This window comes from Physeter macrocephalus, chromosome 18 (genome assembly GCF_002837175.3).
Source record: "Physeter macrocephalus isolate SW-GA chromosome 18, ASM283717v5, whole genome shotgun sequence".
Classification (NCBI taxonomy): domain Eukaryota; kingdom Metazoa; phylum Chordata; class Mammalia; order Artiodactyla; family Physeteridae; genus Physeter; species Physeter macrocephalus.
Genome location: NC_041231.1, coordinates 88825713 through 88841418, shown reverse-complemented (window position 1 = coordinate 88841418; position 15706 = coordinate 88825713). Strand labels below are relative to the sequence as shown.

Genomic DNA, 15706 nt, shown 5'->3' with positions numbered 1-15706 from the left:
GTAAAAGTTAAAAAAAAAAAAAAAGAGGATTCCACTCTGAAGGGAAGTTCCGAGCACGGGTCAGAGGGCAGGATCCGAGGACACTAAAGAATCAGGTAGGAGAAGCCCCAGTATATTCCAGCCCAAACACACGCTACGCCTACCACGCAGGCGCAGGAAGGGGCGGAGCCGAAGCGGGCGGAACCGAGAGACGATTCGCCGGATTCGTATGGCCACGCCCTCCGTCTCGTGTCAGGCGATCACGTGGCCGTGTAGGGCAGACGGGCGGAGTTCTAGTCTTTTACCGCCGCGCGCCCTAGCATTCCTGCGGCTGCGGGGACGGACGCGTATTGCCTGTGGACCCCACGCGAGGCGCCGCAGCCACAACTACGTGAGTTCGCTACGAGGATTGCCCGCTTCCATCCAGTAAGTGTGAGAGAGATGGCCGGAGTGCGTCCGCAGGGGCTGCTAGACCAGCCGCTTTGGGCTCCCACCGGCCGGAAGTCTCCTGTGACAGCTGCCGGGCCGCTGCCGGGGTCTAAGTGAAGGGGCTGTTGAACGGTCTCAGGAGCCGGGACGGGGAGGGAGGTGAGGCTCGGGGCTGACTCATTGGTTGGATAGGTTTTGGCGCGCTGTCCCGTCCGCGCTCTCTATTGGCTGGCGGGCGCAGTCCCTGTGGCGCGCTCAGCGGTTGGAGGGCCCGGGCGCGCGGTACCGGATCTTCTGCCCAGGTTTTGGTTTCTGGGTCTCTGTCCGTAGGACGAGTTGGCGGGGTCGTGGGGCGGTTTGTGTGCAGCTGGTTGGTGTGAGGGCCTCAGCCTGGGCGTGTCTGGCTGTCGGGATGAGGCAGAACATCCACCCTCTTGACCAGTAATTAACTGGCGGTGATCCAAGGGGGTCTGCAAACTGGGCTCATGGAAGAACTAGAGAATAAAAAGGACGCAAGGTTTCTGGCGGGAGTGTGATGAACAAGTGAAGGATTAGACTTGATCCGTGGCTTTCAACTTTTTAAATCTGGACATGTACTAAAGCACATTTTTTACATCGCAATTTAGGATGCAACCCTCCAACTAAATTAGAACCTTCACTAAGCAGTATTTATTTCTCATATGCCTTGCACTCTGATGTTTTCTCGTCTGTTTAGTTACATTTTTCTAAACAACCACTGAGTGATTTTGGAATCCCAGGCTGCAACCCGCAGTTTGAAAATCATTGCCCTGGCTCAGCTCGACCAGCATTTGCTTAATATTAACTAGAATAGAAAATAGGGTGCGTCACACAATTAGATTTTCTTTCCTAAACATTTTCGTTTGTGTTTGTGTGTGCTAGGGCACAGTGTAAAGTGTATTCACATGGGATGGGTCATAGTCAAAGTTTAAAAGCCACTGCACTGGGTAAAGAAAGGCATGCCACAGAAATCAGGGAGATCTGTTTGAGGGAGAGACGTGGCTGGGGAGTTCAAAGTTGGGTTTGGAGTGAGTCCGGCCCAGTGGTGTGGTTAACAGCGTTACATAGCCCTTTGTCTGTTGCTCCCTTTTCTTTGCTTCCACCAGTGTCTCAGTTCATGATGGTGGTTAAACATTCCCTACAAATGTAAATGCATAATCTTATTTGATTGGATATTAAATCACTACTAAGTTATTGCTGGTTACTAGAGCCAAGTTTATTATAGCTTAAATCTGCCTTTGAAACAGCATTGTTAGGATGCTGCTCTTGACTTGGGCACACCCAAGTATCTGTGTTTTGCTTTTCCTGGTGACTGTTTTTCAGATCTTTTTTAAAAAATTATTTATTTTTGGCTGTGTTGGGTCTTCGTTGCTGTGCGGGGGCGCTTTCTCTCGTTGAGGGGAGCGGAGGCTACTCTTCACTGTGGTGCGTGTGCTTCTCATTACAGTAGCTTCTCTTGTTGCGGAGTATGGGCCCTAGGCGTGTGGGCTTCAGTAGTTACGGCACGTGGTCTCAGTAGTTGTGGCTGGCGGGCTCTAGAGCACAGGCTCAGTAGTTGTGGCACACGGGCTTAGTTGCTCCGTGGCATGTGGGATCTTCCCAGACCAGGGCTCAAACTTGTGTCCCCTGCATTGGCAGGCGGATTCTTAACCACTGCTACCAGGGAAGTCAGTTTTTCAGATCTTTGAGAGCCCTGTATTTAATCCAGGACACTGTCACGTTTTGTAAGTTTGTTTAGAATACAGATTTTCCCTTTTGTAACAATATTTTTCCAGCCAGAATTATTGTATGTGTGTGTATAAAGCAAAGATATTAAGAGTCATTAGCTTTAGTCACTTGTCATTGACAGGGCTGAGTTTGGGTACAGTGAGAAAAGATAGTTCCATTATTTTTTATTGCTATGATTTTTTAATTTTTATTTTTATGATTGTACTTTCAACAACAAAAAAAAACTAGTTTCACTTTCTGATGCAGACCATATTCTGTTTCTGAATTACTAATCTTCTGTTCTTCACCAGGTGTATAATGAATCACAGTATGAAGCAGAAACAAGAAGGAATCCAAGAGAATGTAAAGGTATGTGATGCAGTCACTTTAATTTGTTATGGAAAGCATGTAGTTAGATGTTTTTTGACATAATTTAGTCAAATTTAACCTGAATATAATTTCTGTGAACGTTGAATTAATCAGTTTTTAGTCTGAGGGCAAGTAACATTAGAGAACTGTTTAAAAATTAATTATGGTTGAATATTAAGTTTTCTGATCCACATACATGGGATGTCTTTACATTTATTTAGGTCTTCTTTACATTCAACAAAACATTGTTGAAAGAAAAAAGTTTCAACAAAGTTTTTCGAGTTTTGAGTTTTTCACTTTTTTGTTAGATTTTTTCCTAAGTATTCTTTTTAATACTATTGTAGCTGGAATCATTTCCTTAATTAAATTTTTGGGGTGCTCATTGCTACGGTAGAGAAGTACTATTGATTTCTGTACCTTGATCTTGTATCTTGCAACCTTGCTAAACTTGTTTATTCTGTTTTTTAGTAGATTCCTTAGGATTTTCTATATACAAGAAATGCTTTGTTTCTACTTCTACTACCTTTCATGAAATGATTTTATTAAAATCGGACCACAGAGACACAGTTTGCATTATATTGCATATATTTCCAGGGTACATTATGCTCCTTACCATCCAACTTGCTCATTTTGCCACACTTTTTGAATCCCTGTATTATACTGTCACTGGAAATCTTCTTCCAAATGTTTATTCTTATAACAATAAAGACAGAGCTTAATTTTGAGTTTGTAATTTTGACTGGCTTTGCTCTTAAGGTTCTAAATGAATTTACAACTTAGCTAGGAGGTCCTGCCACACAACTTAGACTATATGTGTTCTCAGGATTCCTGGGAATGAGACTACATTGTCAGGAAAGTGTACCAGTTTCCAGATTTAAATTAAATAGTATAAATAAAAGCCTTTTTGTAAGTGATAGCAGGTGCTTTTTTTTTTTTTTTTTTTTTTTGCAGGTACTTTTTGATAGGTTGCTTTGTTTACCTTGCCTTAGTATCTTCCTTACATTATTTTTGTGAATAATTTGCATCGATAATTTGTTAATTTTATTCCATCAGCTTTCATAAAGGGTGATGGCATCTTCCCACTGTGCTTTGTATGTGTGTGTTTTTAAACTTTTTATTACGAAAATTTTTAAATATTCAAAAATAGAGTCAATAGTATAATCTCATTTTACTTCCCCCATTTTCAACAGTTATCAGTATATGGTCAGTCTTGTTTCATCTCCATCTCCATTCACTCCCCCTTTCCTCCACCGAATCAAATCCCAGACAAATAATTTATGTAATTTCAGCAGATTCTAACAGTTAAAGAGAAGTCTAATATTTACTATCTATAGTACAACTATCTGGGATATAAAAGGATCTGGGTTCTGTTTGGTTCTGGTTCTGCCTCCAAAACTGTGATGTTGGGTGAGTTATTTAGCATCTCAGCCTCAGTTTACTCATCTGTAAAATGAGGGAGTTGGACTGAAACTAGGGGTCTGTAAGAGTATATTTTAGGAGTTCATGGATTCCTTGCCAATTATACACAAAATTCTGTGTGAGTATGCTCTTTTTGTTTTTTGAGGGAGTTCACAGAATCTCAAATTGTTTTCTGAAAAGATTAGGACTCAATATATAAGAACCTTTCTGGCTGTAAAGAGCTTATTATTCTAATGCATGATCTGTATGAATAAAATGATAATAGCAATATTACATTTGGATGGCTGGATGCTATAAAGCTTACAGTTGTGAAAGTTAAATCTTGGAAGTGGTCATTTAGCTGGCTTCTTTGGCCTTTATGAGTAGCAAGCATTTAAATAAATTAACACCTCCTATTATTAAGGTTCCAAAGTTGTATTTTCTTCTATTTGTCTGGACAATGTTGACTAATCTATAATCTAAATTATATCTGAAATGTTGGTGTAATATTTGTTCTCACAGTAGCTAGCATTTGTTCTTCAGTTAAATAGTGAGATAATAATCAGCAGTAGAAACTTTACCGTGGGAAAGGTGAACTCTAGTCCTGTGAAGTACAGTGTGGAATCAGTAACTTTCTCACGCTGCTTTGGTGTCATGTTCTTGCTGACCTTGTTTGAGTGTTCACCATTGTTTGCTATCCCGTGGTGGCAGTATAACTAATGAGTTTTTGCAAAAATAGAGAGACCTTTTAGATCAGGAAATATACAGGAAGGTATTTACATATTACAAGGAAACCAATTGTTTTTCAAAAACAATAGCTTGTGCATTTTAGAGTGTTTGTATGCCTCAAGCACTGACATTTTCTCTGTCTGCTAATGAATGGGCTTGAAGCAAAACTATTTCTACAGTCAGGTAAAGGTTGAAGGGGGGGAAGTGGGTCTTCTTACATGTGTAATATCCTTTAAAGTGATATTCTTTTGGTGGATTCATATAAATGTGTTAGGGACTATGCCCAATTTAAAGGAAGCCTGAGATGGATCCTTTTGATTAGGGGAAAGAAGTATTTTGCAGTGTAAATAATTAACCATTTCCTCCAATTACCTCTTTTGTGGGTAGCATTAAATGTTATGATGTTTGGTAAATTTCTAGTTTCTGTGTAGAAGATCTTTTTAAGAGGGAATACAAATATTCCTGTTTTACTGGAATTTCATCATATATGGTTTGGAGTATTAGAACTTAATGTTATATTTTTGTTTTAACTAAACAAATGACTACATGACTATAGCAAGAACGTATATTGAAATGGAAAAAGAGCTACTTGTTTGTGTCAAGTTTGGGTAATGTGATTTATTCGTAGAATTTCTTCAAACTTTATTATAATTTTAGAGAAATAATAAGCTTGCTAGTTGATCAAATCATATGTAGCATTATAATATTATATAGCAGCTCAAATATTAGTGTCCATAGCATTTTTTTTTCTTTTGTAAATTATGGTAGGATTAAGATGGTAACAATCCATATAGGAACTTAGTAACCAGATAATTCATTATCTTGACTTTCAGAGTAGTCCTGTTCCAAGAAGAACTCTGAAGATGATTCAGCCTTCTACGGCTGGATCTCTAGTTGGAAGAGAAAATGAGGTGTGTATTATTGAGCTAGAATGGGGTATAGATGATGCTACCTTTACATTAAAAACATTTCAAAGAGTTCCTTGGTCAGAAATACCTAAATCATTGAAATTTGGAAATAATTTAAGGATAACAATTGTATATTCCCCACAAAAATGGTTTTTGTTTTAATTTTTCAATTTAGGAAGTTCAAAAATGGTATGAATACTTGTAGTAGAACTGGGATAATGTAATAAGTTATGAGTTAACCTATAGGCATAATGTTTGATTTTTGTTTTTTAAGAATAAAATGTTAGATTCAATCATTTATCCCTGTATGTAAATGATGAAATCATGGATGAGGGTTTCTAGACTTTTGCAGGTTGAAAATAATGCCTTACTATGGTACTGAATCATTTAAATAAAAAATAAATTCAGCTAAGCCTTAGACTCAAGTCTAATTCAAAATAATTAATGTAAATAAAATTCCTAAAATATAACTATACATTTTGGTAGAGTTTTGAATTGTGTAATTTCTTAAAAGGGCCAAAGATATCAGAAAGATAGAGATACGAGTGCTTTCGTTTTTTAAAAAATCTATTGGAGTATAATTGCTTTAAAACGTGTGTTAGTTTCTGCTTTATAACAAAGTGAATCAGCTATACATATATCCCCATATCTGAGTGCTTTAGTTTTAATTCGTAAGAGACTAAACCGCTTAGCTTTCTTGTTCATTAAACAAAATGACTGATGTATATATTTTCATTATAGTTGGTTAAAAGCTTGTCCAAACGGAAACATTGGAATGACCAGTTAATATCTAAGACTTCCAGCTCTGGAGTTGTTACTGACCCAGAACACAGTGAAAATAAAAATCTTGGAGGTGTCACCCAAGAAGCATTTGATCTTATGATTACAGGTATGGAAAAAAAAAAATGTGTGTGTGTGTGTGTGTGTGTGTGTGTGTGTTTAATTTCTGAATATTGGGGAGATTACAGATGTGTAGAAGATCTTTTTAAGAGGGAATACAAATATTCCTGTTTTACTGGAATTTCATCATATATGGTTTGGAGTATTAGAACTTAATGTTATATTTTTGTTTTAACTAAACAAATGACTACATGACTATAGCAAGAACGTATATTGAAATGGAAAAAGAGCTACTTGTTTGTGTCAAGTTTGGGTAATGTGATTTATTCGTAGAATTTCTTCAAACTTTATTATAATTTTAGAGAAATAATAAGCTTGCTAGTTGATCAAATCATATGTAGCATTATAATATTATATAGCAGCTCAAATATTAGTGTCCATAGCATTTTTTTTTCTTTTGTAAATTATGGTAGGATTAAGATGGTAACAATCCATATAGGAACTTAGTAACCAGATAATTCATTATCTTGACTTTCAGAGTAGTCCTGTTCCAAGAAGAACTCTGAAGATGATTCAGCCTTCTACGGCTGGATCTCTAGTTGGAAGAGAAAATGAGGTGTGTATTATTGAGCTAGAATGGGGTATAGATGATGCTACCTTTACATTAAAAACATTTCAAAGAGTTCCTTGGTCAGAAATACCTAAATCATTGAAATTTGGAAATAATTTAAGGATAACAATTGTATATTCCCCACAAAAATGGTTTTTGTTTTAATTTTTCAATTTAGGAAGTTCAAAAATGGTATGAATACTTGTAGTAGAACTGGGATAATGTAATAAGTTATGAGTTAACCTATAGGCATAATGTTTGATTTTTGTTTTTTAAGAATAAAATGTTAGATTCAATCATTTATCCCTGTATGTAAATGATGAAATCATGGATGAGGGTTTCTAGACTTTTGCAGGTTGAAAATAATGCCTTACTATGGTACTGAATCATTTAAATAAAAAATAAATTCAGCTAAGCCTTAGACTCAAGTCTAATTCAAAATAATTAATGTAAATAAAATTCCTAAAATATAACTATACATTTTGGTAGAGTTTTGAATTGTGTAATTTCTTAAAAGGGCCAAAGATATCAGAAAGATAGAGATACGAGTGCTTTCGTTTTTTAAAAAATCTATTGGAGTATAATTGCTTTAAAACGTGTGTTAGTTTCTGCTTTATAACAAAGTGAATCAGCTATACATATATCCCCATATCTGAGTGCTTTAGTTTTAATTCGTAAGAGACTAAACCGCTTAGCTTTCTTGTTCATTAAACAAAATGACTGATGTATATATTTTCATTATAGTTGGTTAAAAGCTTGTCCAAACGGAAACATTGGAATGACCAGTTAATATCTAAGACTTCCAGCTCTGGAGTTGTTACTGACCCAGAACACAGTGAAAATAAAAATCTTGGAGGTGTCACCCAAGAAGCATTTGATCTTATGATTACAGGTATGGAAAAAAAAAAATGTGTGTGTGTGTGTGTGTGTGTGTGTGTGTGTATATATATATATATATATATGGCTTTTATCTTAAATTTTTTAATTATAATAAGGGTAAATATTATTTGTTGTACTGTTTATGAACTCTGCCCACAGCTTCTTAATTTATTAGATATTTTACTTTTATGTTTTTGATAATTTAAGATTTTTTATGGTGTAAATATATAAAATAGTGTACATTTGGACAGATCCTACTGTTTGGTAAATCCATATATAGATGAAATATTAAAGAAAAGGAAAGTGATTAATATGGCAGCTCTGATATTGGACTTATAAGACTTGGAAATAGTCTTTTCAGAAGAAAAATGTCTAGAGATAATGAATTTGAAGAAAAGATACCAGGAGAATGAAATAAGGGAACAATAGGAATAATAAGGGGAGTGAAGATGAATGAGAAGCATGTGCCTATAATAAATACTAGTTTTTAATGGCAGTGGAAATCAGAAGAGGAAGTTAATGATGTTTTATAAGTATTATGGAAGGTGATTACTTCTGTCCTAATCATGGGTCATTATTACTGAGGAAAAAGATTGAGCCTAGAGAAGTTAATTGTCTTACTCAAGGTTACAGTGACATTTGGGCTCATTTTGAGTCCCCTGAGGACAGTGAAGGGAGAAGTAAGTAGACAGTGGGATTTCATTTATTGGGCTGGCCAAAAAGTTCGTTCAGGTTTTTCTGTAAGATGTTAAAACCCGAATGAACTTTTTGGCCAACCCAATAGAAAGGTTGACTGCATACAAATAAAGAAGCTCTAATAATAATGTAGAATAAACAACAGGATTTGTGACACTCATATCTGATTTGGCTAAAATTAATGAAGATTGGTGGGAAAAAGCCACTAAAGTTAAATATGGAAATAAACAACTCAACTATACATTATATTGCTAACATACCACATAGATGAAAAACATTAATCCATGCAACTTGAACACAGAACTCTGACTGTAGACCCTCAGAGGGCTATATTGTGAGGATTAAAAGAACTACAAAGAAATCTTGAATTTACTTTTTGTTGGCAGTGGTTTTGGTGTAGTAGCAGTTTGGGAAAAAATTTGTGTATATTTTAGGATTGAGCAAATGAGTAATATGTTGATATTGTTGGGTCCATGGTATGGTTAAGGGAGATACAGTATGTAATGGAGAAGGAAAGGAAGAACTCTGTTGTGGAACTGGAATTGGGAGTGTTGGTATAAACCGATGATTTTTTAAAAAGAACCTTTCCTAACTCTGCCAATGAAAGAGCCCAGAAACAAATGACACCCGAATAATAAGAAGCACGATTGCATTCAGTTCTTGGTTTATAAACACTGTTCTCCACTGAAGCTCCCTGGAGAAAAGGTTGCTTCCAGGACTGGGGCAGGGAAACTACAGAGTGAGCTTGGAATCTCTTGTGTTAGAAAATACGGAAGTACTCAAAATCTGATGGGTGCCGGTTAAAAGGACAAGGAGTCTGCTTGAAGGGATTCCCCCCTGGCTAAGTTTGGGAAAATTTGAGCATCAAAATGAATAATGACAAGAATGGATTATAATACATTGAATTAAAAAAGAATACATGAATCCATACTGGTAATTTTCTTTTGAATTGGGGTAGGGAAAGTTCTTTTACAGAATAATGCCAACTACTAAATGTAGAAGGAACAAGAAACATCAGTGGAGGTAAAATTGGGTGAAAGGTTGTTAGGGAACTGGATATTAATACCACAGACTCGAAAATTTTACTCCATAGATCATTTATTTGTTACTAAAGGAAAAAAGTATCTTTACAAGGGAGAAATCATCTTAATCACATGATCAAATTTAACATCTCCAGTATTGTGACCAATTAGTATGTGCTTCTTTGGTGATACACTGAGAAGGATACAACATTCTTACACAGTGTTCCTGCCAACTTGTGTAGCTTGAATTTAATCATGGAAATGGACAAATCCAAATTTAAGGACAGTGTAAAAATAACTGATCTGGACTATTCACAAATGTGAATGTTAAACAAATTAAAAAATATGAACACACAAAGCAAATGTTGCAAACACCTTTAACAATCTAGGTGAAAGTTATATGTGTATTGTACTTGTGTTGCAATTCCTTTGAAGGGATTGAAATCTCAAAATGTTGGGAAAAATAAGAGAAAAAAACTGATTTGGCTTTCTAACTTTAATCTTTAAAAAAATGGGTATTACTAAGTACTGAATGATATTGTAAACTTTTAAAACATAGACAAAAAAGTTATTGGTTTTTTTTTTTAGTTATTGGGCTTTTACAGCAGTATATAACAGTAATGATTTTCAAAGTTACATGTAAAACAATTTATTTTAGAAAATCCATCCTCTCAATATTGGAAAGAAGTGGCGGAAAAACGGAGGAAGGCTCTCTATGAAGCACTTAAGGAAAATGAGAAAGTATGTACTGAATATAATTTGTGGAATTTTTAAACATTCCAGGATTATTTTCTTTCTGCTGCCCAGGATATTTTATTAGAGCAATATAAACTAGCTTTAATGTTGTCTTAATAAAAAGTTATTTAGGCAACTCTGTTACCAGAACTATTATACAAAAAGAAGCCTATTGTGTTGAGAGCCAAAGACAGCACCTTTGTTAGAAACTTTGTGCTAAATGTGCGTCAGCTATATACTTGGAGGCATATAATCTGGTTTATAGCATAGCAAATCTATGAAAAACTGAACTTTTTGATTTATGTCACATAGCTTCATAAAGAAATTGAACAAAAGGACAATGAAATTGCCCGCCTGAAGAAGGAGAATAAGGAATTGGCGGAAGTAGCAGAACATGTACAGTATATGGCAGAGATAATAGAGGTAGGTATTTTAACATTCACCTGATTCAGAGGCATCTATTTTTCTATAAAGTTGAGGCAGTAGTGTGATCAGAAAGTGTTTGGGCTCTAGAATGAGATTTCCCGGGTTTGAGTCCTAGGCCCCTGCCTAGCACCATTAAGTTTGAGTCAAGCAGGTTATTTATCCCGTCAGGGCTCCATTTTCCTCATTTATAAAATGGGAGTAATAGTGCCTACCTTTATAGGCTTGCTATGAGAATAACAAGTAGAGAATAGGTAGAAAATTGAGAGAATTGCTTGTACATAGAGCTCAATAACTGTTAGATGTTACTATTATGAAGCAAAAGAACACCTATTTTCTTGTAACAATATAGAAAGGAATACTTACATCTGAAAAATATATGGAAAATTATATTTCACAGTTGTCAAATTTTCAGACAGGTTTTTTTTTAAAAATTTTTATTGGAGTATAGTTGATTTAGAGCGTTGTGTTAGTTTCAGGTGTACAGCAAAGTGAATCAGATATATATATATATATATCTCTCTCCAGACAGTTTTTAATTTAACTATAATGCCAATGAGATACTCCTGTCATTTATAAAACTGGCAATTGGTGTACGAAATACCTTTGGTCGTCTTATCTGACTTTTTTTAAAATTTGGAAGTAGCTAATGTGTTTATAAGAATTAGCCTGATGACTGTTACTTTACCAGTCTTAAAAAATAGGTCTTAAACTTATTCATGTCTGCAAAAAATCATCTTGCTGTTGGGAAGGACATTTTTCAAATCAAAACTTCTCTTGTACTGAATTTCTGCCGTACATTTTAGTGCCATGACAGAACTCACGTTTGAAGTTTTCATTTGGAGGTACTGTAGTAGCTCTCTTAACTGCCATGGAAGTATTGGTCCAAAGCAGATGGGAAATTAGGAAACCTGGTCCTTTACTGTAGATAGTTGGAGAAGTACTGATTTAAATTGTATTCTGAAAGCATGTGAGTACTTAAAAAAAAAAAAAAGCCAATTTTTAAACACTGTGACTTTGCAGAAATATGATCTAACATGGTTAGCACTTTGATCTAACAAACACTTGACTGCATGTAAGTGAATTTAATATAGAGACATTATGAAATGAAACCTCATTATAACATTGAGGGTCAGTTATATCAGCATACTGATAATGGGCTTGGATTGTGAAGTTTTTACAATAAATTATTGGTTTATTCTTTACAAGAGACTGAATCAAGAACCTCTGGATAACTTTGAATCACCGGATAGTCAGGAATTTGATTCTGAAGAGGAAACTGGTGAGGATTCTGAAGTAGAAGACTCAGAAATTGGTACATGTGCTGAAGAAGTTGTCTCTTCCTCTGCAGATGCAAAACCGTGTGTGTGAAATTCCGTAATATTGACTCTTGAGAAATATACTGCCAACATTCACCTCCACTGTAGTTCTTTGTAGCAGAGCAAATAACTTTATAATGAAAACTTGGACTCAGACTTCCTTGTTTGTATCCTGGGGCCCTATTATTGTATTAAAATACAAATACTATGTATTTTTAATCTACGGTGTTGTTTTGTGTAAATAGCATTTTCTCAGTTGTCAGACATGACTTGTGTATAGGATAAATAAATTTCATTCTGTTGAGCTTTGTGTATATCTTGAAGAATGAAGTATAAGGAGTCTGGGTAGAAAATTTGTCTATTTCTGTGCTTTTGTTTCCTTTCTAATCTGCTAACTAGCTTGGAGGAAACAAGGGGAAAATGAATTCTCCCTTTTTAGACTGAGATAGCTGAGCTTTTACCTCGTAAACCTGGTTGCACCTTAGGCTCACTGGAGGGAATGTTGATTTCTAGACCCCATGCCCAGGTAATCTAACCCAGTAGGAGTGTGAGCATCTAGAGTCAAAGGCCCCCCAAGTGAATCTGAGAGGAGCCAAGTAAAGGCTGGTATGATCATACTCTTCTTGGAAGCTTAAAATGTTGGGGTGGTGTTGGTAGTCCTCTAGAGAAGCAAAGTGGGAAGCAGATGAAGAGATGCATGAATAGCTAAGCGTTCTGAAACTTTCTATTTGCACATTTCACATACTGGTATAGACAAAGTACGTATACTGAAGCAATATGAAGTAAGAGTAGGGTGAAATTAAGGATTTCTCATATGTACTGTTCTGAAGGAAGAAAAGGACAAAATAAAGGGAAATTGTTTGCAAAGTATACAGCATTGGGATTTAGTTCTGTGGAAAGCATACAAGAAGCTTTGTATAAATTGGCAATAAAGAGCAATGTCAAGCTTTAAAGGATTACTTTAGGCAAGTTATTCTTATAGAACTTTAATTTTCTTATCTCTGATATTAAGTCCACCTCTGTTTTTGTGAGAATTAAAACCTTTACTAGAATGCCTGATCTAAATGCTTAAATAAATATTATTAATCTATAGCAACGCTGTCCAATAAAGTTTTCTGGGATGCTAGAACTGAGTTGTCCAGTATAATAACCAGGTAGCCATATATGGCTTTTGAGCACAAAATGTGGCTAGTATGAATGAGGAACTAACATTTTAATTTTTAAAATTTTAATTTATATTTAAAGAGCCATGTGAGGTCAGTGGCTACTGTAATAGTGCAGCTGTATATGTTTTAGATTTGGGCCATTAGCCCAAAGAAAGAGGAGAGCTAAGTAGAATAGGATGACTTGGCAAATAGAAAGTATTTCTGGAAAATGTCAAAAATGGATTGCCAGGATTTGGTGGCAGGGAGCAAAAGAGGAAGGAATTGAAGAGGGTTTTAAAATTTAATGTCAGAGCTAAAATTATTAATCTTCTAGAAGAAAATATTGGAGAAAATTTTAGTGACCTTGGATTTGGTAAAGATTTCTCAAAAAGGACACAAAAATCACGAATTATAAATCAGACTGCATAAATAAAAATCAAAAACTTCTCTTTGAAAGACTTTTAAGAGAATGGAAAGACAAGCCATAGACTGCAAGAAAATACTTGCAAAATATACCTAACAAAGGATTTCTATCTATAAAGAACTTACTACTCATTAAGTAGACAACCTTAGGTTTTTTTTTTTTTTTTTTTTTTTTTTTGTGGTATGCGGGCCTCTCACTGTTGTGGCCTCTCCCGTTGCGGAGCTCTGGACGCACAAGCTCAGTGGCCATGGCTCACAGGCCCAGCTGCTCCGCGGCATGTGGGATCCTCCCGGACCGGGGCACGAACCCGCGTCCCCCGCATCGGCAGGCGGACTCTCAACCACTGCGCCACCAGGGAAGCCCGACCTTAGTTTTTAAATAGAGGAAAGATTTGGACACTTGCAAAGCATATGTACAGATAGCGAATAAGCACGTGAAAAGATGGCAACACAGTCCTTAGGGAAGTGCAAATTAAACCTACAGTGAGATACTGTTATGTGCCATCAGAATGGCTGAAGTTTGAAAAACAAAACTTGACCATACCGAGTGTTAAGGATGTGAAGCAACTGGGACTCTCCGGCAGTGCTGGTGGCAGTGTTAAATGCCACAGATGCTATCGAACTGTTCGGCAATTTCTTAAAAGTTAAACATACACATTCTGTATGACCCGGCCATTCTAGGTATTTACTTAAGAGAAATGAAAGCATATATCCACATGAAGATTAGCAAATAAAGCCCTTGTGCTCAAATTCTTATCGTGGATTTGCTTCTAAGAAAATCCAAATGTTGGAGAGAGATGAGCTTACAAGGGACAACAAAGGAAAATAGCAACCATTTGTTGTTAAAATTTTGGTAAGCGATTTAAAAATCATAGCTTAGCATAAAAATGCCTCAAGGCCCAAATCTGAATCTCTGTTTCTCATCAGAGGCCTGGCATTATTTGACTCTTCAAACTACATTCATGAATTACTTTGAGGAAAAATTAAAATTCAATTTAAAAAGCACTTGAAAAAAGTAATTTGTGACCGTGACCCAGTTTCTAAAGGGGACTTATGATTTCCGACCCTCATTCTCCCACTGTAAACTGAATTCTAGTTTGAGAAACTCTGCGTTAACACAATTCACAAAATCCACAAAGGATGAAAAGATAACAGTTGCTCAGTAGAACACGGCTTTTCCTGGTTTAAGTTTTGAGAAAATTGCCCCCCCCCCGCCCCCCGCCAGAGCCTCATGAATCCACGTGATGTGATTAGCATCCCTAACAACATTCCTGTAATAAATACAAGCAAGGATCACGGACCTACACTACTTTTTTTTACAGGCCCCTCAGTGAAAGGTAGAAGCGTAACGCTAAAGTAAGCTTAGTCAAGGCAAGTCTGTGAAATAGGAAAAGTACGCAGTTCAATCTATGATGGCTCTGACTTAAGCTAGAGGCAAATGTTAATGTAGTTAGAGACACAAACAGGTACACATCCTGTAAGTGCTTCTCCGTAAACATTTTTTGTAACAAAGCTTTTGATGAGGCTGGGCAGTACAAAAATCAGGTGCAAGCTTTCTTTTACATATTCTCTTAACAGGCAAAATAGGGAGAGTAAAAATCCAAGAGCCTAGCTTTAGGCTGTCTTTAGGTGTCTGAACACATGGTACTCCATCTCTATCCAGAGTTGTGCCAGTGGAGGTAAGCACTGCTCCTATTCAGTGTAAATTCCCCCAAACTGGTCAGCCCGATGGGCAGAAAGATCATGGTCTGGTAGCCAGAACGCAACCTCAGCCAAAGATGTGGCAACCGGAAGGCCGGCACTGAAATAGGACTGAAAGGATACATATGGGTGGGACGACAGTGTCCACTGTAGGGTGTGGCTGTGAGTTGGGTTTGGATTTGGCATTTCTGGGTGCCTTAGCTTAATGTCATCTAATAGCCCCCCAGACACACCATTGCTCCTAACAGTTATATAGGGAATGCATCTTCCAATGAATTCTATTTTTTTTTTTTTTTTTTTTGCGGTACGCAGGCCTCTCACTGTTGTGGCCTCTCCCGTTGCAGAGCACAGGCTCCGGACGCGCAGGCTCAGCCGC

General features: G+C 36.6%; 1 protein-coding gene across 2 annotated transcripts; it reads left to right on the top strand.

Annotated features, from left to right (window-relative positions):
• Positions 1 to 224: 224 nt before the first annotated feature.
• GMNN (geminin DNA replication inhibitor) lies at positions 225 to 13113 on the top strand. Of its 2 annotated transcripts, XM_007116235.4 has the most exons (7): positions 225 to 405; positions 2445 to 2502; positions 5463 to 5540; positions 6279 to 6426; positions 10243 to 10325; positions 10632 to 10742; positions 11952 to 13113. In XM_007116235.4, exons 2-7 carry the CDS (start codon positions 2452 to 2454, stop codon positions 12111 to 12113), a joined length of 633 nt encoding a protein of 210 aa, XP_007116297.2. In that variant the 5' UTR covers positions 225 to 405; positions 2445 to 2451; the 3' UTR covers positions 12114 to 13113. The 2 variants fall into 2 exon arrangements, with proteins under 2 accessions (XP_007116297.2, XP_028335407.1); XM_028479606.2 differs by lacking the exons at positions 225 to 405; positions 2445 to 2502; positions 5463 to 5540; positions 6279 to 6426 and adding exons at positions 6895 to 6993; positions 7732 to 7879.
• The last annotated feature ends 2593 nt before the right edge of the window (positions 13114 to 15706 follow it).

Coding starts and splice junctions, on each gene's coding strand:
- GMNN (XM_007116235.4), top strand. CDS start 2,452: ATGAATCACAGTATGAAGCAGAAACAAGAAGGAATCCAAGAGAATGTA. Junction 5,541..6,278: donor TAGTTGGAAGAGAAAATGAG/GTGTGTATTATT, acceptor TTTTCATTATAG/TTGGTTAAAAGCTTGTCCAA. Junction 6,427..10,242: donor ATTTGATCTTATGATTACAG/GTATGGAAAAAA, acceptor AATTTATTTTAG/AAAATCCATCCTCTCAATAT.